At 41.5% G+C, this 25,538-nt stretch overlaps 1 protein-coding gene across 1 annotated transcript in view; it reads right to left on the reverse strand.

Moving 5' to 3' along the window:
• GEMIN8 (gem (nuclear organelle) associated protein 8) overlaps nt 1–16,260 on the reverse strand; it is a 34,977-nt gene extending 18,717 nt beyond the window's left edge. The window contains exons 1-4 of the mRNA XM_009333413.1: nt 16,215–16,260; nt 15,310–15,361; nt 11,622–11,661; nt 8,429–8,855 (exon numbers count right to left, since the gene is read on the reverse strand). Of these exons, the coding sequence (XP_009331688.1) occupies nt 8,429–8,855; nt 11,622–11,624 (430 nt within the window). The 5' untranslated portion in view covers nt 11,625–11,661; nt 15,310–15,361; nt 16,215–16,260. The remainder of the gene's footprint in view (nt 1–8,428; nt 8,856–11,621; nt 11,662–15,309; nt 15,362–16,214) is intronic.
• Between the last annotated feature and the right edge of the window lie 9,278 nt (nt 16,261–25,538).

The following is a 25,538-nucleotide window of genomic DNA, read 5'->3' on the forward strand; positions in this document are numbered from 1 at the left end:
CTCCTTCTCTGCCTCCCTGATGTTACGCAGTCTTCTCACCACCTCCTGCAGCTCAGCCACCTGCTGCAGGAGGTCCTCCACCTGGGTACACCTTTTGCAGGCAGGTCTGCTGCCTGTACCTGCTCCAGGAGAAAGGTCTAGGCACTTTCTGCAGTCTGAGGTCTGTGTTGCAGCCTCTCTCTTCAGCAGCTCCATCTGGGTGGACACACTGGCCACCGCTGGGGTAGATGGTGCAGACCCCCCAGCCGGAGCTGCAGCCTTTACCCTCAGATGAGTGCCCGCCATTCAGCCTTGAATGGGTCAGGTAGGAATGAGTGCCCTTGACCTTTGCCGATGGTCACAGAACAGTGCCTGGTTGCTGGGTTATATGCACTCCAAGTCTCCCACTCGGCCCGTGGAATGTCCCTCCTTCGAAGAGGCGCCCTCCTGTGTGAACTGCTGCAGAAACTGCCGCTCCCCAGGGCTGCCTTTTGTGGGAGTGGGGGGTGGCCACTGTTACTCGTGGCCCTGCCCACGCCTTGTCAGCCATCCTTTTGAGAGCTGCCGGCTCCTCTGGGGTTTCCCCGGCTCAGGAAACCCCCCTGTATGCCTTGATCCCCAGCTCCACCGAGGGACGCACCTGCACCGGAGCTGATCGCCTCTGTGAGATGCTAAAAAGCAAATGGTGCCTCTGAAGTCTTGGCATTAACAACACTCCATTAGAATTAGCGGAGGTAAATTATGTGCCTCCAAGCAAATCTGTACAAGAGGTTTGCTTTATAACAGAGAGACCTAAGATATGTAACGCTTGAGATATTTTGCTGCCATGCTCTGCTGTAGATTCTGAGCAGATTTTGTAGATAAAGAGCATGGAAAGCACACATCATCACATCCATTTCTGCCTTGGTCCTGGGCAACGCTTTTCACAATCACTCCAGTGCTGTACACCCTGAAACTTTAAACATTCTTGCTACAGCAACAGTTCCCCCAGGTAGATACAAAAAATGTTGTGTTAGGAAATGCTTAATTCGTAGCCCACACTGTCACCATCCACTTACAAGGTTGACAGTATCACACTAAAGGCGGATAAATTCAGATTTATCAGCACAGAGCTGAGTCAGAGCTCTCTCCTAAGTAAAGTCATTTAGAGATCCAGAAATGCTGCATGTGGCACCTAGATGGAACCAGTAATTGAGGAATTTTAGGGGAAATAGAAAACTGCATAAACTGTGAAGACAGACTGCCCGAGACAAGTGATTAGCACAGAGCAGCTTTTATGCCATTTCTCCCTAGAGCTGTGTCTGTCAGCATGGTCTCACCTGCTCTTTTCCACAGCAGCTGCAGCTGCTTTCACAGGCTCCCCTGCAGGGACAAAGAATGAAGAGAAGACTAGAGGAGCCACTCAGAGCAGCTGCAGATGCTAATGGCATAAGCAAGCAGGCAGACCTGCCTTCAAAAAATTACCAGCACTAGTCTGAGTGTAAGTGGTGTCTGCATCTTCACACACTGAACTGTTCCCATATGAAGTAATCTTCCGTAACAGTCTTCTGAAAGCTCTTTTTGCTCTTACAAGACCGGGGAGGGCGTTCTTGTTCCACATGTGGCCTCTCAGCCCTGGGGTCTGCCTGGTGGTTCTTTGCCAAAGTTTTGTAGAGCCCAGGTACGCCACAGCAATGCCCTCAAGCCTTGGAAACCGCATGGATACAAAACAGGTGCTGACGCTCTGTTTGCCTGACCTAAAACTGAATTACCACATGTATTTTCTTTGTAAAGAGAAAGTTCCAATAACTAATCCATCACAGTAAGCTACTGACCTGTTTCCGCAGGATCCTTCTGAGACCAGCAACTATCAAGAACAGCTATCAAAAGCAGATCTAGCACACGGATGGTGAGGGACAGGGCAGCTGAGAGGAACAATGATCTCTGTCCTGCACATCTTATTCTCATATCCTCAAGACAAGTCCAGTCAGAAGGAATTTTACCACTGCACTGATTTACTAAGAGCAGCAACAATACAAGGTTACCAGGCTTCTCTTATTGACTCATGAATAACTTAGGGATAACAGCTCTCTGAGAGAAAGGGTAGCTCAAATCCCATATTTGTTCAGCAAAGATGATGTCGACAGGATGCCTTTTGGTCACAGGGATGACATTAACTTAACAGTTAAGCAAAAGGTCTGGAATGAACAATTCTTCTCTGATCATATGGTTCATTCTTCTACCACTTAAGGCTTTTGCTTACTTCCTCAAAAGGTACTCAAAATCCCTTATAAATATAAACAAATTGAACCTCTCAACAAGCCACCTGAGGTATGTACTATCTCTACTATAATAACAGGAACACATTAGACAGACAAATAAAGGGTGGCAATTTCAAACACAGGCTTCCGAAGTTTAATACATATTTTCATATTAAGACAGCATTCTTCATTCCCATCAAACATAAGAGGAAATAGAGGTCTGATATCTTGGCATTCGTCTTAAAGCAATGTCTACACTGCAGTTACACTGAACCACATGAGCTTCTTTTCCCATGCTCCTAGCTATAAACCTGCTGTAACTCAAATACCAGTACTCCACAGCATGCTTAGGAAGAACTGAGCCCAGTATAGCCACGGGCACACAGGGCAGCAGCATTCCAGGCCCCAGCTCCACCAAACTGTTCCACGCTGCACGCGTAGGAGTGTTGTCCACAGCATCCTCAGATGCCACCTAGGAGCTGAAACCTGGGGCATTCCTTAGCAGCAAAACAACAAGCCTGGGCTTGCACTTGCATACTTTCAGGGGCTGCCGACACTGTCAAAGAGTCTTAGCCTGAGGCACCTAACAAATAAGAAAGACTTCACATATAATTTCCAGTTCTATATATTAACCCTCACACAACTCTCCTGAGCATGCAGTAGAGGATATCCATTTCTGACTGTATCTGGTCCAATGATACAGAAAGCGCAGTTTCCTCAGCAGCACATCAAACTTTCTAGTGTCTCTTCCACTAATTCCTGTAGCAGCAAATACACCTGTACAGCATAATGTCCATTCGTTGTAAAATGTGTTGGACTGATAAGAAAGACATAGGTCCACATAGCAAAGCTATACATTCTTCTAAGCTCAAATTCTGTCTCTAGTATGAGATCCACGGACATTTTCTTGACTATCACATACCCTAGGAATGGCTGTGTTCCCAAATTGATACTCTTAGTACAAAGGTAACCTTGTCTCTTATGAAAAGGATATAAAACTATGCCCAACTGTTGCTCTCTAAATGCAATTCAGACCCTCTATTTTTGCAAATACAGATTCGTTTTCAATGTTAAGGTGGTGAAAATTGTGGCACTTTTCCTTACTTCGCTAGCAAGGAGGCATTTTCTCAGCTGTTGGCTTCCAGTACAAAATAACACAGACTCTACATTGGACACAGTGTGTGCACTTGTCAAGATTCTGCTGCTACAGGCTAAAAGGTTCAATCATCAAGAGGAGAGATATGGTACAAAAGGAGAGCCTTTCACATTACTCCTTCAGTTCACAAAAAAAAAAAAAAGTGCTTCAAAATGTCTCTCAAGCACCCATACGTATTGCAGAGAGCACACTTATTTCACAGGCTTTTCTCAGAAGCTTCAGCAATTCAACTTCTAAAGATGGTGGTAGAAGTTCATGTGACAACAAGGCTGACAAATATCTGCTCAACTTCCTTGGCTTTATAAGGTCACCACCCACACTGCTTTGACAGTTTAGGGTAGGGAAGAAGAAACAAAAAAGATGCTGGTGACCAAAAATAAGAATTTGAACTACAGTCTGATGGAGAAAAAAACAGACAAAGAACAGGGAGAAGCATTTACCAAAAGCGAAGGAAATAAGGAAAACATGGTGGCAAAAAACCTGCATCAAAGTCTATTTTCCATAGCAGCACATAGGCCTTAAACAAAACCAAAAGCTTCATGGATCTGGTACTATTCAAACAAGTTTCAAAACATGGAAGATTCCATTACTCCCTCTTCATGGAAGAGGTGGTGGCAACCATCATCTTTCAGAGAAAAAGAAACCCAAGGGAAAAAACCCTACAAATTGCAGATTTGAAACAAACATCTTCATTCACCATTTCCTTTCAATTTTTTTAAAGGTTTTCCATCTGGCATGAAAATTTTAAGTTGAGACAACATTATTTTGGGAAAAGCTGGAGGGTATGTGTAGGAAATAGACAGGCTTCAATGGAAGAACACTATTCATAGCATTAACAATTGACAGACTATTATCCTTCAGTAATGAACTGACATGATGGTACTTTGCTTTTATCTGTTTTTAAATAAAGTACACTGTCTGATTGCCTGTTGACTACTACAGAATGGTTCTCAATGTACTCGCAATGCTGTATTCACTCAATTACAGTACTCATTTTCTCTTATATGTAAAAAGGGAACAAAGAAAAACTGCATCAGGACAAACTACATGTTTCAAAGGCTAAATTTAAAAGTGTAATAAATATGTGCAATTAGCCAATTTACTGAATTGTTAGGTTTGTGAATCTTCCTTTCTTAGTTTTTGTCCATTTAATTCTTTCAAATATAAAAAGGCAACTTACTGTATTCTGTCCTTTACATCTAGGATGCTTGGAGAATTCAGTACACTACCTAGGTCTGACAGGTATAACCAGAAAAATAACTTCATGCTTTTCAACCGCCAGAGGGAAGACTTTTAAATGCAACTAAAAACATCCCCAAGAAGCACAGTATATTAGGTTCACCAGTTACATGAAGAACCAAAACAACAGATTAGCCTGACAACAAACCCCCCTAAAAAACCAGAATCACCAGATAATTATGATTGCATATGAAGAAACAACTGAAGAGGAAAGAAATTAAAACTGTCTGTAAGGGATTTTAACCAAATGCATAGTATATCTAGAATATGAGATAAGTTTGTAGTGCATTAATATGCCTGAGTTCTTACAGCCCCAGCAAAACTCTGCTCACAATTACTTCAGAGCATTCCAGGAACACATAACTTGACTGCAACACATGACATGAATATAAAAACTAGTAAGAATTTGACATGAATTCAAAGACAAAAAAAGGTTGTTTTAAAAGAGGTTGTTTGTGAACAACTGTATCACTGCTGAAGTGCTAAATCATGCAAGCAAGGCTCAGAGTTTGTCAGTTTCAAAGGCTTTACTGTGCAAGTCAGCCAATTGCTGCAAATGCCCACTGTGAAAACAAAGCAAAACAAAAAAATCACTACAGAAGTTAGGAATCTGCTTGTTCTTCAAATCTGTGGTAGTTACCAAAAAATGAAATAAACCTGAAGTTTTCTTCTCTGGCTAGTCTGACATGATGGCTTTCTTATCTTTGAAATTTTTCTCTTTGCAATTAGCGTTCATACTTGCATTTCACCAGCCAGACACAAATGCCTTTCCCACCTACATCTCAGGCCTATTTAAGTCTTCCACAGTTAAAGTTTGCAAGATCTTATCCTCTGATGTCTGTGATCACGTTTACCTCCAGCAGACTCTAGAGCAGGCATTAGAAGCGAAGAGTCTGTCATCAGCTAGGATTTGTTTTAGTCCATTTGATTATCAGTCTACATGTTGATGAGGCATGGATTGTGTGTGGGAACCAACTATATCTTACTTGGTAAATCAAGACTCATCATGCATGTCCAAAACAGCTGCATTAAGGCTGCATACTATTTCTTAATTTTGCAGGGCTTGAAAAACACCAGACTAATGGAAGTCATCCTCAACAAAGATAAATCAGACTTCTACCCTCTGTACTAGTATCCCCTTCCTTATGTGCCAAATTCTCCTTTCTATTTGCCCCACTGCTCTTCTTTTCCCCTGTGTCTCACAGTTCAGCAACTTGCCAATAAACATATATCAAACTCTTGCATAGCATTCGTTTTCAAAGAAGAGCAAGCCAGGTGTCTGCTCCCAAGTGCATATCAAGGTGCAGGGGTCAAAGGCTGTGAACTCCACCTGGAGCCAGAGAAAGAAAACATGAGACACAGCCTTCCCCTTCACATTCCCTAACAGCTGGCTTATACTTCAACTGATCATCAAGGTCACTATTGGTATTCCCCTTTGACATGCCCAAAGATTCTCATTCAGTTTAGAGAAAATTTAAAACTCTTACCTCAACATTACAAATGTCTCTTCCAGAGATGGATGCCTAAATTTCAGGCATTACTGAGCTTTATAGTGCCCAAGTTTCTCTACAAATCTGCTCCTAAGGTGGGGCAGGGGGCAGCCCAGAACATACAGTTTGGGATTAAAAGGAAAAGGCATCAGAGGAATACTTAGGTAATTATGGGTTTCTTTTGTGGATGCATTATCTGCATCTTCTTGAGCATCAATACAAAACGACAATCATTCTTCAGCACAGTATGAAAGATATAACATGATAGTGTCATTATGGATCACAGCTTAATGAACCCCTAAATTTCATTTTGTTCAGAAACAGCATCCAGGAAAATTAATAACACTATCTCCTAAAGTAGAGTGGTACTGCCTTCAACATGGTCTCCATATCAGCTCATTTCCACACCATCAGGGAAACAATGATTTTCCCTTCCTCCTGCTGCTTATGTTTCTTCTTTTGAGAAACTTCAACGAATTAAAAATTTATTCTATTTTCCTTTCCCCCACCACACAAGAAAAAATTATTTCTCAACAAGATCATACTGTATTTTTAATTACTCACAAAATTAGCATTTAGATAGCACCATTCACCCAAGAGTTCTGTGGCACTTTTAAATTTCAATTAAATCAAGTACTTGTTTACTTTTTCATGCTTTGAGGAATTACAGACTATTATTATTATTATCTTCACTCTACCAGGGAAACTATTAAAGAAACTGAGGCATGCAGTAGCTGAATTCTGCTTAAATTTGCACCAAGATCTGGAATAGTGCTGAAGTGAATGGAGTTACACTTACCCAGAACTAGGTTAGTACATGGCACACAGCAGAGACCTGATTATTCCAAAAGGCTCCAAGTACTGCTGTGGTGGAGGGAACAAAAGTAAAATCTGTATTCCGAGTCACAAACCTCTTCCCAATTCACTTGCTCATCATAAAGAATCAAATAATATTTTTAGCAAGAGCAGCCAGTGAGGGGTCAGGAAGAGACTACATAGCTATACCAAGGTCATACAGGGTATTTGTCACAGAGAATGTCTCTAAGCCCAGATTTCCCAATTTCCAGGATACCACTTTAATCACTCGCACACCCTTAAACACCACTAACCATAAAGACAAAGTAAATCCAAAGAAACGTACTGCATTTCCAGAAGTAGCCAAGCATCTTAAAGCATCCTATACCTCATCAAAGGAACGTTTCAACAGAGAACACCAAGCTGATTCTTCTGCAAAAGCACGATGAGAAAGGGATGCATGTCAGGCACTACCACTGAGCTCCTTAACTCACATTCCACTGCTAACTAAAGCAACTGTGCATCATACTGATGGGAACTGTGAAGTTAAACTGAGGTGTTTCAGCTCACTGGATACCCTCTGATCAACAAACTTGAAATAACACAATTTTTATCCAATCATTGGATAAAATCATTGCCTTCATTATGCATTTTTAGACCATTTCCCTCCCAATCATTGCCTTCATTATGCATTTTTAGACCATTTCCCTCTTTCGGAGAAAGCAGAGAAAGGTCTATTAAACATTCATTCTGGGTATTTCCTATTGGAGTCGTGGAAAAAGTTATTTTCATCACACTGCTTTCTTAAAACAGATAATAAATTTGCCTGCAACATTTGTATATGCAGTAAAGTGTCAATAAAGTACAGTATAATCTTTTATTTCTTTTAAGGATGTTCAACAAAGATGACCAATACATCTGAGGATCAAGATCTGAGAAAAATCTTAAGTCTTTGGCTTATATTCCCTGCTTAAGGACTTGGGTCCAGATCAAGATGCAAAACAGAGAAACTTGTGGTGTAGTACAGAATGAAGAGTACCTTAGGGATGCAGAGGGAGAAGAAAAAGGTTATGGAATTTTACTGTTGGGTTAGCCAAAGAATAACAAACAAAATGGCTGCTCCATGTTATAAAATACATTGACGCTTACTCTAGGGTTCAGTGATGTAGTAAAGCACTTCCTCTGGGTTCCCCTCTCAGACATAACTAGATTTAACCATAAAAATTCTGGAGTTTTTCCTTCAGCACTGAAGATTTAATATTGTCTTCTGGACAAATGTATTATTTTCCTCTTTGCAGTCATAATTTTCTCTCTCTCAACGAAAAACCTTCAAGCATTTTCTGAGACTTATTTCTAATGAATGGTACTTAAGTGCACCCACCAGTTTTGCCTGCTTCTTTCTGTTTGGCTTGCTCACGTGCAGTGCCTATTTCTGTGAATTCTTACAAAACCTGTAAATGTTGAAGCCATCCATCACTCAATGTTATGGCCACCAGGTATCAGAAAACATAGAACAAGCATGGACTTACGCAGTTCTTCCCGGTGCCTCTCTGTCTGTGCAAAAAACTGGCGAAGCTCCTCTGTGATCTCCATGTTACTCAAGTCATATTCTATCTCCCCTTCAGACTCAGAGACCTCCTCCATTTCGGAGTCCCTGTCAGCATCCTCCCTCCCTTGGTGGGCATCTGTGTACTGCTGAGCTCCCCCATGGTATGGAGCTCTGCCACGTGGGCTGTAGCTGGAAGAATAGTTTTGTGTATGTGGGAGATCATTCTCATCCCAATCTGAGTAGCGGCTACTTGGAGAGGCTGCAGAAGAATGCCACGGTAGGTGATAAAAGGACTCCATGGCTTTCCTGTAGGCTTTCTGGTGTCTACGCATCCAGCGCATGGCTAAGTCATAGTGCTTCCAGTATCTTGCGTACACTTGCTGAGAATACCATGGCTCAGTGTCTTCCTGTAGCCAAAACATGGGGGAGAGGAAAAGAACACCAAAAAAAAAAAAAAGAGAGAAAACAAACAGTAATTGAGGGGAGAAACACTGTAAATGCAAGCGCAAAGTTTGCCTTTTAATCATTAGTCATCCTTTTCCTATGATAAACCACATAGATCTGAAAGATGACAAGTATTAACACAGTGCAAGTGCACTACACTTCATTACTCTTACAAGAGATTGTTTCTGCATCAACACAACTACCAGTGAAGAACGAGCAATAGAGAAGTTGTAGCATCCAGAAGGAATTTTCCAAGTGTTCGTGCTACTATAGTGGGAATCAGTTCTTTTTAGGGGCTATGCTGTGTAGATATATTCCACAATTCGTTAGCCGCTCATGTGAGTTGTAAGAACTGAATCATTCCAAGGTGTATGTATTACAACCTACACCTGATTTCCAAATCCGCAGACAGAAAACACAAGAGATTAAAATTCCTCCATATTAAACAAAGGCATTCATTTTATCCAGTAACATATTTCCTCCATCTGCCTGCCAAAATAAGTTTCTCAGAAAAGGTCAAATGGCAATTCAGCCAAGTTCATATATCCATCATGGCCTTGATCAAAAACAAGACTGTATTTAGCCAAGTGCAAGCTGCCAGTAAATCTCCCTTTTGTACTCATCAGCAACCAATATATGAAAAGGGGTAATAAAGTACCACTGATAAAGTACATGGAAGAATAGTCCTATAGAACGAAACATACCGTAACACACCTTCTCCTTCTTAGTCTTCCAGCTAATCTTAGTTTTCCTGAAAAAAGTTTCACGCTGTTCAGATTTCACCAGCAACTACAAAGCCCCACAGACCCTCTAGCCTTAAGCCTCCTTCCTACAGGCCATTTCATCTCCCTCCACATCCTACTCTCAAAAAGAAGGGATAATAGAGGATCTTAAAAGAAGGCCATAAAGTAAACTAGAGCCTAGAACAAGTAAAATAAATAGCAAATGTTTTTTTCTTTCCCCCCACATCTTAATTTTCATAGAAAATCTTTTATCTGGGCCAAACCAGAATGCCTGTACTTTAAATTGGAAGAATTTTAATAAAGCCATGTTTTGGCAAACACTCAAAACTATGGCAAGATTAGCTGAGGTTTTCTCAGATGAATGTGACATTTACAGTCCTTTATTAGGTTGTTTTTTTTTTTTTTTTAAAGGGCATACAAGGAAAAAAAAAAATCTTTCTTTAAGCATGTCTTCTTGATCTGCACTGGCACCATTCCATAGCCTTGAAAAAGTGATTCTCTGGAAAAAAAAAAAATCCCCAAACAAAACAGAAAAAACAAACCTAAGAAATACTTTCCATTTAATGCTAACAACATCAAGAGAGGTTGATTTCCTTTACTTACATTTGTTTTCACTTTCTGGTTTTCAGGCAATAATGCAAATGCTAGAGAGTTTGGAATAATAATTGTAACTCTCATGTTTCCCTTCTTTCTGCAAAACTGAGCCCATTATCCCACAAGAGATTTATAAATGCTATCTCTTTTTAAGGTTATTAAAGTGCTCTCAGAAACAACATACCTCTGGCTAATAAAGTCCATGAAGAAAAGCCAGTACAACAAACTTGCATTCCTTAAGAATTTCTGATCAAAAATTGCACCCTATTTGTGAAGGGTGGTGGGGTTCAGCTACGTGATTTGAAAGTCCAGACAAATTATCTTTCCTGAAGAGTAACAACTCATGGAGATGAAACTTCATTCTGACTCTCCTCTTGGTCTAACATTGTGCTGCTACAAGACCCTGCATTTCAGAAGCTTTATTCCTAAGATGAGTGGGTGCAAGAAAAGCATCTGCCTTCCATATGGAGTTTCTTCATTCTTAATCATCCAGCCACCTAAAAGCTAGGATGAACAATTTTTTATTTACTGTTCTGGCTTTGCTTAAGAATGTCACACTGACTCCTCATCCTTCAGCAGCCAGATGAGAATGTCCTGTTGTCAAATCTGGTACATTCACAGGTTACTTTTAGAACATTTTGTCTATTTTTCCCACTACTTAAAAATCCAGTTTTGAAATATCATAAAGCTTGACAAAAGCAGGTATCTCCTACATTCTGTGTATTTCCAAAGAAGACAACATATTCTTTTAAAGCTCAAAAATTATCTCGAGTTCTTCTAAAATGTTTCTAAAAAGGGCCTTGATGACTTAACTAAAAGCTCTGGAATCCAGCTGGCTGATTTGTCTAGCTGACTAGCTCCAGTTATTAATTTAGGGGAAAGGAAGACAAAAAGCCAGTTCATGGAGACAGAACTGTGATGCTGGTGCCTGTCCAACTACTTCTTGCAGCATTTTTGTTGAAAGTGACCCTTGAAAACCCCTTTTACATTTGAATTTTAAAAATACATCTGTTAAAAAAGAAATTACAGAAATATTTTACACTCGGGTGGAAAAGGGAAAGGAACACTTTAAAGTCGAACTTAGTTCTATGTCTGTGCTTTTTCAGCTGTGGAATAAATGGAAATAAGAGATTTCCTCAAGGAAACAAAAGCTATAAATCTAAGGCAAATGATCAGAGCCCTCTGTTATTTTCCTGTTATGTCTCTGGAGTCTTCCCAAGAGTAGACAAATCACTCACTGTTGTAATATGAATTCTATTTTCAAAGCAATTTAGCTACTTTCACATCTAATTTTTACATGTCTGCACTGACAGTTCAATAAATGTGTTTATGTGCATTTCGTATATAAAATGTGGCTAAGTTATCACACAGAAACCCATGAAGACCGCTTACCATCTCTTGTGGAGGAGTTTGTTCTGGTGATCAAGGTGAACTAGAAAAGAAAGCAGTAGCTTTTTAATTCATAAAAATACGTGTATTGAAATGGTCACAAGCACTGAATTTATTTTTGTTAAACTTGAGTACTATGGCCGACAGCTATTAAATATCCTTTCTCTGTTGTGGCTAGTCAAAGAGTTTTATAGTTTTTGATTAGCATCAGTAAAAATCTCATTCCTTAAAATTCTCCACTACAGTAAGAAGGTTAAAAGGGAGACTTCTACACAATGCAGCCTAAAATGCCGGGACTGAACACTTTTTTCCCCATTACCCTTTTATTTTCTATTTTCTCCCACACTTTATGCTTCTACAACCTTTAGTTTCCAAATTAATGCCAAACAAAAATCATAAACTTAAATGAAACACACCGTTCTTGCTTTTTAGTGGTGTCTGCACAGGGTCATCTATAAAAGAAGCAATTACCATAAAATACTTAAACCCATCTTGACTCCATTCAAGTAGTAAGGTTTCTGTTTAAACCTATGGTGCACTTATAACGACATACAATTCCTTCTTTCACTTTATTTCTTTTTTTCAGACATCTGATCCTGCCTCCCATAAAGTAAACACAAGCAAATTCAGGCTGCAATCACATTTTTTAAATGTGAGGGAAAGGCAAAGGGAAGAGGGGCAACTGGAGGGGTGCGGGGGGCGGATGGAGAAAAAGGGGGGTAGAAAGGGAGAACGAGACATCCATAACCACCAGGCAGGATTTATACTTACCATCATTTTCAGTGTGATTTACCAGCATGAATCGCTGAGAAAAATTCTGAATCCCCTCCCTACCTGACAATTATTTTATTACATTAAGACATGAGCTGCTTCATCGACATATCTCTCCTGATGCTCTCAGCCTCAACTTGAACTTTATGTTAGGTGAGTACCAGTGAAAGGTAACATTTGCTACCCCTAAGACATGGTCAAATGCTATTCCCAGCAACACTGGAACATGGCCAAGACAGCACTTACAACTGTTGTAGATTTATACCAGCATAAAACTAGGATTTTTCAATATGCATATGAATACAGTACACACACCAGTTGTGTTCCGCCTCGTATTTAACAATACTGATTAAACAGCAACTTTTTGCCTCTTAAGCCATATTGCGTTAAAAGAGAATGGGGATGGGCCACGTTCAAAGAAAATGCAAATCATGCAGCTACCACAAAGACAAATTATTGCCCTTTGCAAAGCCCACACCAAGCTCAAACCCATAAACCCTTGGTCACACCAACCCACCTACAAGAAGCCCTACATACATGAGCAGTCCCGCTGCAATCAGTGGGATGACTGAGGCAAGCAAAGGATTGCAGGATCAGGCATTAGGCAACCAAAGTGTGTAAGCTCATTGTATTCTCTCCTGCTTGCTTGGAGGAAGAAGAAAACCCAGCACTGAGGTAACTCAAACACTGCAGTGACTTGTAACACTCGAAACACACACATACATAAAAGACTCCTGGGCTATCCCTGTTTGTTCATTTCAAACACCTCATTTCCCTTGCTAGCCCTCTTCAAAACTTTTATCTCCGCTCTCATGACATACACATGTACTTTTTGTCCCTTTTCCATATACATCTGGATATTGTCAAGGTTGCCATAATGTCTTTTTCTCATACTTAAAAACCTAAGTCCATGGTAGCCGATTCTTCCATTTTCCACTTCAGAAGAGGGATGTGTATTCCATTTTCATGTTCACTTTAATTGCTACGTGACAAAAGATTCTTTGAACCAGCTTCAGCATAAATAGAAATCAGGTTCAGAGCTTAACGTAAATACGCTTTTTAAAGCGGTAAGTGGTGAAGTCTGAGACTTTATTTTTAATACGCAACATGTACATATGCTCTCTGAAGGGGAAGGAGGGGAAAAACCCTGGCAAAACTATCCAACTATGTTAGTTTACCAAACACGAAAAACCTGCTTTGACACAGCAGCTTTAATTATTTTCATAAATTATTTATGAAATATTAGACTACAAATATAAAGCAGAGCAAGCCACAGCACTAAATTAAAGAATGAGTTTGTTTTATTTTCAGCCTAATAACTCTTCCAAAACAAACTACATAAAATATGAAACATGACAAGAAGCAGAACACAAATGTGATAACTCTACTTATATAATTTATACTTTAAAAAATAAAATATGGAAGCAACTGAACATATGAAACTCACCAGCAAGTGTTGAATATAAATTGAGGAAGAGATTTATTTGCCTGTGCTGACCATTAATGATGGAAAAGTTATTTTTTGATAAATGTTATTACTTCCTTTTCTCAGTTTTAAAGTATTTCCTCACTGATAATTAAATACGGATGTACTCCCTTTCATCAAAACATGCCTGTCTCCTTAACAACTTGAGGCAAGTAAGCATTAGTGAAAATAAATAAATCTGATCAAAGCAATGACAGCATTTAATTCCATTGGAGTCAGAAGAAGTTGAGGCAATACGCCAGGCATTGAGAGACACAACCATGAAATACTGTTTTTTATAACTCGGTAATGCAATTCATACTCTGGGAGCAAAGCCCTCTAGTGGTGTGTTGCATATAGTGCTGCCACATGGCTGCCACATTGGAGGTGACAGGTACAGCTCAGAAAGACCTAGCAATGCGGGATCAAGGAGGGTTTGACTTTATTCAGAACACCGATGAGCACAAGATTAATTAACCTGTTGCACGGTATTAAGGTAAAAATATAAGATGTTATTAGAGGAAGGTGAAATTTCAAGAAATTCAGCAGATTTCAACAAAAAACATTTACATAAAGCTTTCCTGAAAAAGCAAACTATGTTTAAATCAGAAATGCCCAAAACAACAGACAGCTGACCACATCCTTTGCCCACTGCTGCTTTTGTCCCTGCTCCTTTAACCTGTGAGAAGTGCCTTCTTCAGTCAGGCCAGAGATGTCACTAAGTCAGTATCCAGTTTCTGGCAATGGGTAGTAAGAGATGCACAGTAAAATATAACACTAGAGTACGCATACAGAAACTAATTTTCAGGGTACATTTCTCCTGATTTCAGCAAGTGGCAGTTCAGATACTTTTTTCAGCTCCAAACTGTTTTTGGCATTTAAGCCAGAACACGTCATTTCTCTGAACCCACGAATACTAAGTGTTTCCACGACATCCCATGGCAGCAAGTTTCACAATTTAAGGTGTTAAACATCAATTTGTGCTGTGTATTTTGAACTCACCCTACTACATACTCTTAAATAATATTTGAAGAGTTCAGTAAGAAAGGCATGCCATGTAACAACATCGTGTGCATCTTCCCACAAACACCTACTTCAATTTATACTTCTAATGCTTACTCTTGGTGCAGAATTACCACCAGAAGTGGGAAATGTCTGAAAAGTGTTTTGACACTCTGTGCTTCACATTAATACTGTGCATTGCTGGTGTATGATATTAACTTTCATATTGAAGCGCCCTAGTTATAGTCACGCAGAAATATAAGCCTGTGATTGCTGAGACAGTTGGCAGTACAAGTTGTTTCCCTTAAAAAGAAGAAAGGATAAAAATTCTCAACACTATACACTGCATTCATGTTTGTGAATGGCTGCAAATACAAGACCTGTCCGGCACTTAGGATACAGTTATGGCTACTCATGATCCCAACCCGAGTCAGTTGGGCTATGAAGACCTACCTATCACTATGATGTCTTCACAGCAATGTCCTTACACCAAAAGTAGTAATTCCTGTGAATGGAAGGGAAATAAATTACACATAAGACAAAATTATGTTAATTGCAGGGACAATCCACATATGACTACTAGACCTGCAAACAAAGCCTGCAGATCAATTTTAGTGTATGTATTATGGCTCTTTTGACCTGAGCAGAGCCTGAGACAGTGTAATCCTCTGCTGCTCCCAAAAAGAGGGTCTTCATTCTCTGAGATCTAGGACACAAACCCAAAAGCTATTTGGGCCAAAAATCAGAGGTCAAAAGTGAAGTCCTAAAAGCCATACAATTATTAGTAGCCCCAGTTAGCTTACTTTTCATACATGGCTTGTCAGTTTAGTCATAAACGAGGAAGGCATGACACTTCTATACTATTGCTTTCAAAGGTAAAATTCATTTCCTGGTCTCACAGATGCCGTGCCCAGACTCTGGCCAGTGACTTTGAGGATCACAAAACCGATAAGCAGCTCTCGCCTCTGCCAAACAGGGCAAACAATTAAACCTAAGGCCTGGCAGGCAAGCAAGCCCGTACGCCCAAGCTCACCCCGGCCCCAACTCCCAGCACACGGAGGACCCGACTCGCCTGAGCTCCCGCACCCCCGCCTCAGGCCGGAGGCCGACATTTTGCAGAGGAAACGAAAGGAAAAGCCCCGAGCCCGTACAGCCGATTTGCGTGCCATAAACGCTACCTCTCCGCCCCCGCCAGGCGCCCGGGCTCCGAAAGCAAAACCCCCTCCCGAGCTGTTCGCTTTCCCGCTCACGCCACCGCTCGCCCCGGCTGCCCCCCCCTCAGCTGTCCCGCCGCGGCCCAGCGAGGCGGGAGGCCTGGGCCGCAGCCTGCGCCGGGGCACCACCGTCCCCGCACCCACCCGGGCAGCCTGCGGCTCCTGTGGGCAAGGGGAGCCGAGCCGGGCCTTCCGGCGAGGACGAGCGCACCGTGGTGCGGCGAGCGGAGCTTCCTTCCGCCCGGCCCCTCCCAGGTCCCGCGGCGCCATCTTGTGGGGCTGCGGGGCGGCGCCGGCGGGGGTCCGGCTCCCCGGGGACGGCCATGGGCCCCCGACACCGCAACCGCCTCCTTCGGGGAGGGGGCGGCCCCATGTAGCTACCTGCCCCTCATAGAGACGGTGGTCTGAACTCCTACCGTCCTGTCTGCCCTCTCGGTACCTCCTCCAGTCTCACGTATGGGAGAGACAAGTACTCGGCAAGCTAAATCGTTACTCAAAACGTGGGTGTGCTGTGGTGGGTGGCAGTGTAATACTTTGTCCTCTAGTTGGGTTTTTTCCCCAATTAATTTCTAAACTTTCTGTTCAGGTTCTGCACCGCTAGTGAGCTAGTATTTTCACGGGAGCGTGTGTGAGCAGCTTGGTGGGGCCTGTCACAGCCGGCGAAGCAGGGATTGCTTTTTCCCTTGTGTAGCATTTTACACAATCTATCTATGTTAAATTTGCCTGCTATTATCCGGTGCTGTAATGTTGTTCTTGATTGGTAAAACCCTCAGCTTTACCGTACTGGATAGCACCGTCCCCTTACCAGACCGAGCCACCCCATCATCCGTGCCCTCCTCCGGAGAACTTGTGGATGGGCTGTGCAGCGCTCCGGCCCCCGATTGTGGCAGGGAGGACTCCCCTGGGGCTCCTCTCCCGCCGCCAGAGCTAATGGTTATCTCTCCTCTCTACTTTCCTGGCTTTTAGTTAATACTTCCAACACAAGAAACTCACATTTTATTCCCATTTTTCAGCTCTCCTGCTGTGCTTACTGCCCTAGCTGCTTGCCTGCTGAAAATCCCAGCAGACCATAGGGAGACAATTTCCCTTTGTTACCTGCTTGAATTAAAAAACTCTGTTGTGAAACATGATTTCACTTTAAAAAACACACGTATTGAGTCTCCTTTATATAGTAAATCTCTACATTTATCTCCCATATATCTACTGAATTTATTGTTTGAAATAATTTCTACTAATTTGCCTGGTACGGGCATCAGATTTAATAGTTCATAAGATCTTCAGATATTTTTAGGAACCTGTTTTACTAATGTCGTCAAGTTAGCTACCTTGTGCTCTTGTACGGCGAACTTTAACTGTTGCAACTTGTTGGTACTTGAGTTCAAGAATAATTCAGGATTAATTCAGTTTTGCATTCCTTTCAGAACTCTTGGGGAAATATTCTCTGGCCCTGCAGATCTGCTGTTGCTCAATTTCTCTATTTTGTCACCTGCCCTACAAATACTTCAGATGAGAAATATCCTTTAATGCACCTCTCAACATGCTAGCATAGGAGCTTCTCCAAGTTTCTCTATGATGAATACAGATGTAAAAAACCCAAATAAACCAACCATTACTTACTAGCCAAATCTTTTGAATGTTCAAATAAGAACAGGCAGCAATAGGGCACAATAAATCAAGATGTGAATTGATCCCTTTTTTATTGCTGTTGTATCCTTTACCTGGTATATTTTTCCTTCCCAAGATCATTCTGATACTGTTTACGGCTCCTGCAAGAGCAACGATGGACTGGTTCACATACCTATCACTTTGAATTGTCTAATCAATGATACTTACAGTGGATAGATCTAAAACAATTTGTATATGTATACTGCATTTAATCACCTTCCCACTAAGCTGCATGGCAGTGCAGTTGCTGGTCATTACATGGAGGTGTACATTTTTTCTCCAACAGCATTTGGATAATACCGTTATATCTGGTCTCTTCAGATAATTAAATTATAGACAAAATTGGACATTGCTTTATTTGCTATCATCAGTATAAAATCTCAAATTCGAAGAAGTGTATACACCTCTTTGCTGCAGCAGTTTACTGCTTTAGCACAAATACGGTAGGAGTGCTAGAGGAGGTAGTCTGGCAATGACGGCCCTGCAGTAAAACACCCAAGAGTTTAATTATAAGAAGTAAATATACTGCATTCTGAGCACGTTAAGAGCAGTAAATCACCCCTCTTAAAACGCTAGCAGCTTCTCCATCATCTATGTATTCTCTTCCTTCAGCTACTCTGTCACTGTATGGTTTCCTATGGGAGTTAGGCATCTCTGCAGAGCTGAGTAGTCTAGGTACTACAGTGAACTTTTAACTGTGGTCCTGTTCAGCCCCTGCATCACAAGTGTTTTGTGATTTCCCTGTGCGTGGCCAAGAAATTCGTAGACAGCCTCTCTGTCTCCAAGGCAGAAGAGGTGTATTATGCAATTTGCCAGCCTGCTTTTTCTCATGAGCATTCGATGCACTCAAAGACTCTTCCAGCTTTTCTTGCTCCCCTCTGATTTGTGTATGCATACAGACAGATCTGGGTTGCTTTATGCTCACACATTGGTGCCTGCTTTTACACATGGCAAACTGGTGGCTGAAAGTTATGGACAGCAGAACATCTAGATTAACTCAGAGAGTCGGTAGGTTAAAAAAAGGTATTAGGCAAATCATACAAGGAATATCTATTAGTCATCAAGATACAGTTCTAGCTTAGGAGGTCCCTGTGCACTAAGAAAGAGGTGCTGTACACTTGCCCTCTACATTCCTGAGGACTCAGACATTGGCCACTCTCAGAGACGGTGTAATGGGCTGGATAGACCTTCGGTTGGACTCAATGAAGTGATTCTTATGTTACATATATGTTAAAACGAAGGCATGCATTACTGCTAACTGCTGTACTTTGTATGGGAGAAAGGCCTTGAAGGCAAACTGCACAAAGGTATGGCATCTCTCTTGGTTTTATTAAGGTTATCAATCTCAAGCAAAGACTTCAAGTAACGCATTACTGATGCTGCTATGTAGATTTTGAAAATGCTGTTTGTAGTTTTGTAATATTTCAGTTTAAAAGATGACTTTTTTGGTAGTATTACTTGTTACGACAAGTACAGTCTCTTCGTTCACTGCTTCCTGCTTATTCCCTTCTACCCACCTTACTTACGCATATTTGCGATTGCAGTTATTGTCTGTGTGGAAGCACATAAAAAGTTACCTATCTTACAGGATCTACACAAATATCACATTAGATAAACCTCTGGTTATATGCATTTGGTGAGCAGTAAGATCAGTACTTTCTGCCTGCTGAAGACTGATTTCTTTCTTTGTGTTTCACCTGATGATTTTCACTGGATCTGTTCTGGATCTTTCACTTCACAAAATACACAGCTGTAAGAGCTGTGTTTTTCTTGGAAGCCCGTGTAGATCTTTCATGTATTTAAGGTCTACCTTTTATAAGAGGAGAAGGAGCAGCTTGGCAGAAAGGTTTGCTTTTAAAGGCCGCCTTACGCAGTCCCTCACACAACCCAACAGTAGTAAAGGTCTCACGTTAATTCTTGGTTTGTAAATCCTTTTCTTCCACACCCATGAAACACGAAAAATGCAAACTGGGTCTAGAATGAAGTGAATACCCCTGCGATTTCTTTCCCAAAGCTAATGCTGGTGAGGAAAGGGTGGCTCCTATTGATTCCAACATGAGATCTTCCCTTCCAGGTTCGGGGCCAGAAACATCACGGGGGAGGTTTGGTCTTACTGACGAGTTTTATCAATGGTGTCCCATAATGCAGCAGTACCCTCTTGAACTACTTTCTCCCACGGCTGTGTTCCTTGCAGCTTTCAGTGTTGCCCCAATGGTTGAACATTAGTCTCCAACCAGGCTGAAAATATGTATGATGTTTCCTGGCAAGAGAATGAAATGTTAGACTAGAACAGCTGTTAAGAGTAGGGAAATTTCCTCATAAGAAACAGCAGTTGCAGTTGTCAAGTCTAGACATCTTAGAGAGCATTTGTCAGCTACTCAGATCCATTAATTAGCCAATTACTTTAATTAACTTATGCTTTAAGGAGCAAGGAGTGCAATGACTGGACGTCTGTAAAAAAATGTAGAAAGTTTAACTCTGCGACATGCTTTACCGCTTATATAAACTGAAAAGAGCATTCTGGGCATCAGCTCAGATGGTCTAGCTCTTGTATAATCTGAGCCTACAATTCATAAAGCCTATAGGAAAAGATTGATATCCCTTTCTGGGTTGTGCGTGTGTTTGTGTGCAGGAAACTACATGTGAGACTTCTCTTACTTAACTCTAGCTTTCTGAGAAGGGAAAGGGACAGGCTACTGGAGGCAGAGTGGGTGGAGAGGTAGAAACATCTTAAAGGCAATTTTACTGCCAAAGAAAATGTGAAGTGGAGCTGGCCTCCTGGACCAAAATGTCATCACTCTTATCCAAAGTTAGGTGTAGTTAATACCTCTCTTCTGTGGTACCTGTGGCCTCATTGTGCGTGGATACAAGTTAATGAATTAAAAATCAGCAGCACCTCTGAAGGCTTTCCCCGCTGGATAAGGGGGTAGTATTCCTTTTGCTGGCTTTCTATGCTTACTTACAGTGTGACAGTCATCTCTACACCTGAGCTAGTCACTCTTCAGATCCCATTATAGCCACGGGCAAAGCACAGTAATGCTTTTTGGGTGCTGTTCGTCTGATGTATGTTGGTTATCTACTTTGGGGTGAAATGAATCACACCCCAGAAGTGCTTGTTTCTTCCACCGACTTTCAAGGAAGCCTGAGGCAATTCTCAGGAGGTGCTCTTATTGCAGGTGTGTATGTTTAGCCAGATAAATCCCATCGAGAAAAAACATGAAAGTGCAAAAAGTTGATGAAGGAAAATGTGGCAACGCCGGTTATAAAAGACAAAAGCCCCCCTCAGCCAATAGATGGCAGCATTGTAAATGGTAAGGCACAACCCTCTGCCTGAAACAGCGGTGCTGGGGGGCCTAAACTGGTTGCTCTGCAGGAGTAGAAGGTCTGCCGAATAGCCCTGACTCGTGTACCTCCGGCTTGCTGAAATAGGCTGTCTTCTCTTAGCTTTTGGATGGCACAAAGTCTCCCTTTTTCATGAAAGCTAACAAAGGGACCTTGTGCCATCCAGATTTCCAGAGTCTGAAAAGCAAAAAAGGACAGCGCTCAGCTAATTCTGAAATTTCCATTTCTGGAGGCTTAATACTGGAACATTTGGCATAGCATCTTGCGATGATTTAGATTGGAATTTTATGTGGTAATTTTATGCAGTATACACACACAATAAAACATTATAATGATACATTTTCATCTTGTCTTTGAATTTTATTCTGTTGGTCTTTAGCCATTGGATTTATTTTACGTATCTTTGTTAATTTTGGCATTATTATACAGCAACAGCATTTAAAGTTTATAATTAGGAAATACAGATGACATTTTGCTGTTTCTCTTGTACAGAAGAAAATGGAATTGTTTCACATTTGTCATCAGTTATTTTTAATTCAGAAAACTCATTAATAATGTCAGAAGTGCTTTTAGATGTGTGCAATCAGCAGGTACCGTGTGAAGAGGCCACAGTAGGAATGAAGACTGTAAAGACTTCAGAAGATGTGGGCCAAGTTTTGATTCCTTTGCCCAAGAAGAGGCTCGGTGCTTTGATCGGATCAGGGAAGAGTTGTGTAGCCAAACGGCTGTGACCACAGCAGCGTGGGAGGGGGCCGGGTCTCCTGGTAAATCTTGTGCTTGTTCTGTCTAGGCTGAATAGCTTCCAGCCCATCAGCAATTCTCCTGGCTTAAGTGCTACTGTGTACAACGTAAGTGTCTTTTTGATACAAGTTCCTCATGCCTGAATGTGGCCCCAAGAAAGTGTGTTGAATCAAACTGCATGTGGGTTAAACCGGCAGGGTGCCTGGCTTCATTATTCCCCGTCCACTTCTATTTTTTGTAACATTACTAAGCCCCAAAAGATTCCCAAATGCATATGGGAACGCACACATAGGTATACTGAAATAGCCCCCCTAATTATTAGAATTTAGTCCACAAAACTCATGATATCCAAGTTAATGCTCCAAACTAATACTTAATCCACTCAGTTGTATGTTAGTGTTGTAAGACTTCGCAAATGATTTATAACCAGTAATGACTAAATAACATTCAGCATTTTAATACAGGGTTGGTTGTGGTTTTTTTTTTTCCTGCTTTGACAAATATGGAATATTGAGGATACAGATGGCTTCCTAAACCTTTTTAGGGTTTTGTTTTTATTTGTACACTGAATTTCTTCATTGGTCTTTGAAATAGCATGAGCTGCCTAAGAGGTATGGGTACATAGATTCCACCAAAATTAATAGGCATCTATGTGTGGAAAACAGTTTGTGCAAATCCTGTGGCTTGGGATCAGGTTTGTTTGTTATTGCGCACATGTTAACTTCCACATAACCTTAAAAATCAGCCTTCAATTGGCCAGAGGTTAGTCACAGAAGTGCTGAATAACACTTTGAATTAAATTAAAATCACCCAGCTATGTACTTGTCAGGCCTTGTAGCTGTTTGATGTATTAGCATTGCCCTCCATCATCTTTCTTCTTTTCTTCCTACCTACCTGTTGTGTCGACAGCTATTAATGCTGTCTGCTTGTTTGTTAGCCACAGCTTGCTCTCACTTTGAATTGGTATTGCAAACTGCCCCACTGATGGTGTTTCTGTGACCTTTTGAATTTCCACAACTGTAAATGGCTGTGCTCGGTACAGTAGGTGATAATAATTATACACATAGCTGCACCTAGATCCTGAGACAGACCACATCACTCTGACCGATCTTCCTGCTGCAAGAGGGCTTTGAGGAGGCAAAAGGCTCTCTCTATGTTATCTATATCCTCTGCTATAAAAGGCTTTAGTCACAGATACTTTGAACTGAGAGTAGAAGCGCACTGCAAAGCAGTGCAGAATATGGATTAGGTGTGTACTTGTGTTGACCTACCCCAAAAAAGGGGAGGCTGCCTGAGCCTGCAAGTGCATTGCTCAGTCTCCGTAGGACTGAGAAGGACAACATGCCTCTTACACCACTCCAAGAGCTGCAGAAAGTTCTGGACACAAGGGCAGGAGATGGCAATGGCTCTTGAGCTAGGTGCACAGGTGGATTGCAACCCAGCAGTCTCAGCAGCTTCTTCTAGCAGCCAAGGATTTAGCTGACTTGTCGGCTGTGGGGCCAGCACAACCCTGAGAGGTATGGCTTTGATGGAAGAGCCACATCTGAACTGCTCATAAGTCTTCTGTAGTCCACGAGCTACATGTGGCTCTCCAGTATCAAGGTTCCTGAAGTTTTCCAGGGTAGTTTCTTAGGGGTCAAATTAGATCTGTGAAACTTGAAACTGACTCAGGAGTTGACTAACAGGGAGGAGAGGGAAAAAAAGATAGATGCAGTAGAGGACATAAGTGCCTGACTTTTAGGTGCTTAATCCACAAGGTGGGATCCAAAGCTGAAAGGCATGTCTGAGGTTTTCTGTTCAACCCAGGGAGAGAATTGGGTGCCCCAGAGAGTTACCTAAAAAACCTTTGTACTGGTACCTGTGTTTATTCTACCAACTTAATGCTTCCAGCTGAAGTGACTGTACTTTCTTCATAGTCGGAGAAGACCTGCATCTCCAGGAGACAAAGTTCCTACCTAGCATCTGAGCTAAGCTCTCTGGAAATGGCTGCCTCTGTTGACCTTAGACCAAGCCTAGATACAAGCTTAGGTACTTCTGCTATGTATTTAAAGGTAGGTGAGAAGAAGGTGGAGAAACCATAGTATGGAGACATCTTTACCTGCAGCTGTTCTCTCAAAAAATGATGCATGTCTCTCTTTTAGGTGGCAATGAAAAGTCATGATGAATATGGCCCCTCTGATTATAGAATAGCTTGCTAAGTACATCACTTCCTTGGAAATTAAGACATCTGGGTTTAATTCCCTTCTAAGCCTCAGAGGCTTAGTACTTACCCCCAGGAGAACAAACAAACCACTTACCTCTCACTGACCTTGAAAGCCTTACTCCTGTTTATAGGCCAGCATCAACATTTTGTTTTTCATTCCAGCTTTTGTATGTGTCCACAGACATTATTTGGCAGGCCATTCTGCAGGCTTTGCCAGAGATATTGCAATGCTCCAGACACAAATATTTTGGCCAACTTAGAGAAAAAAAACAGACAGGCAAAGTGACTTGAAATTTAGGGGAATAAATAGCATGTTTGTTGCAGTAGGAATGAGTAATCATGAAAAAAATATTAGGTTAATAAATTTTGAATAGTTCAAGCATCAACAGTTTGTTTTATTTTATTTGTCTAATCATGAATTGGACCCACTGTCTCTGTATAATTACCTCCATTATGTTTTTTCAGTGAGAATGCTCTCCTGTGTTGAAGTTTTCATAGAAACGTTTGCTATTGCTCTCAGTGTAGTTTGTTCTTGCGCAGAAGTACCTGGGAACCCACCACAGTGGGGTCTCCCTAGGAATGGGCACTTAAGAAGGGAAACAACTTTCCTCAAGAAAGTTTGTGTGAAGACTGAGGAAGGTGAGTCATGTCATCCTTGCCTTCAGTATATTCTCAGCTCTCGCTCATGGGATCCGACTATTGGTGATCTATGGGAAGCAAATTTCTGCTTCTGGGCAGGAGAGGTGAAATCCGAGTCTGGGAAATGTCAGACAGAAGCATGTGGTTATACATTGCATGGTAAATGCACAGCAAGGCCTCTGCTATTGAGAAAGATCAGATCTGCTGTTTGTGGGGGTACAGCTGATTTGCTTATGTATAGGAAAACCAAGGCAACTTGGACATAAGAGATTTGTTCTACAACAAATATGCTACTTGTCCAGCAGCCCTATCTAGTTCTACAGTTGGCTGAGCAGGTGCTGTTGAGTTGGGTTATGCATAGGCAACAAAACCTCGGGAGCCTTCTCACATACAGCAGTCCAGAAACTCCAGACAAATGGATATATCCCTCAGATTTCCTCCACTGAAAATTCCCAAATCAGAAAAAAGGGCTTGTCCAGGAGAGCCTAGCTGCATGCAAGCTCAAAGGAATGGCCTACACGCAACGTGTAGATACTGCTGGTTTGGGAGACACAAATGCCCACTGAGCATCAAATCCTGAAGGCTTCACTTCATTGTTTGTCCTCGGTGCTGGGTTCAAACTGAATAAAAGTTGAATGAGAACCTCAGGATACGGCAAACTTTGATATAGGATAGTGTTGGAAATGCTCAAAATATTTTTGGTAAATCTAAATAAAATGTCTTTGTACAGAAACTAGTTTTGTAACATTGAGAGCAAACATATTTTCCTTTGAGAATTCAATAATTGCTGCTTCTGGGTCTCATTATCTGGGTTGCATTTGACTGACACATTCTGGCTTGAAGTCCCAGCTAAATTCTGAGAATCCTGAAGGATGCAA

The sequence above is a fragment of the Pygoscelis adeliae genome, unplaced genomic scaffold (assembly GCF_000699105.1).
Source record: "Pygoscelis adeliae isolate BGI_AS28 unplaced genomic scaffold, ASM69910v1 Scaffold69, whole genome shotgun sequence".
NCBI classification, from domain to species: domain Eukaryota; kingdom Metazoa; phylum Chordata; class Aves; order Sphenisciformes; family Spheniscidae; genus Pygoscelis; species Pygoscelis adeliae.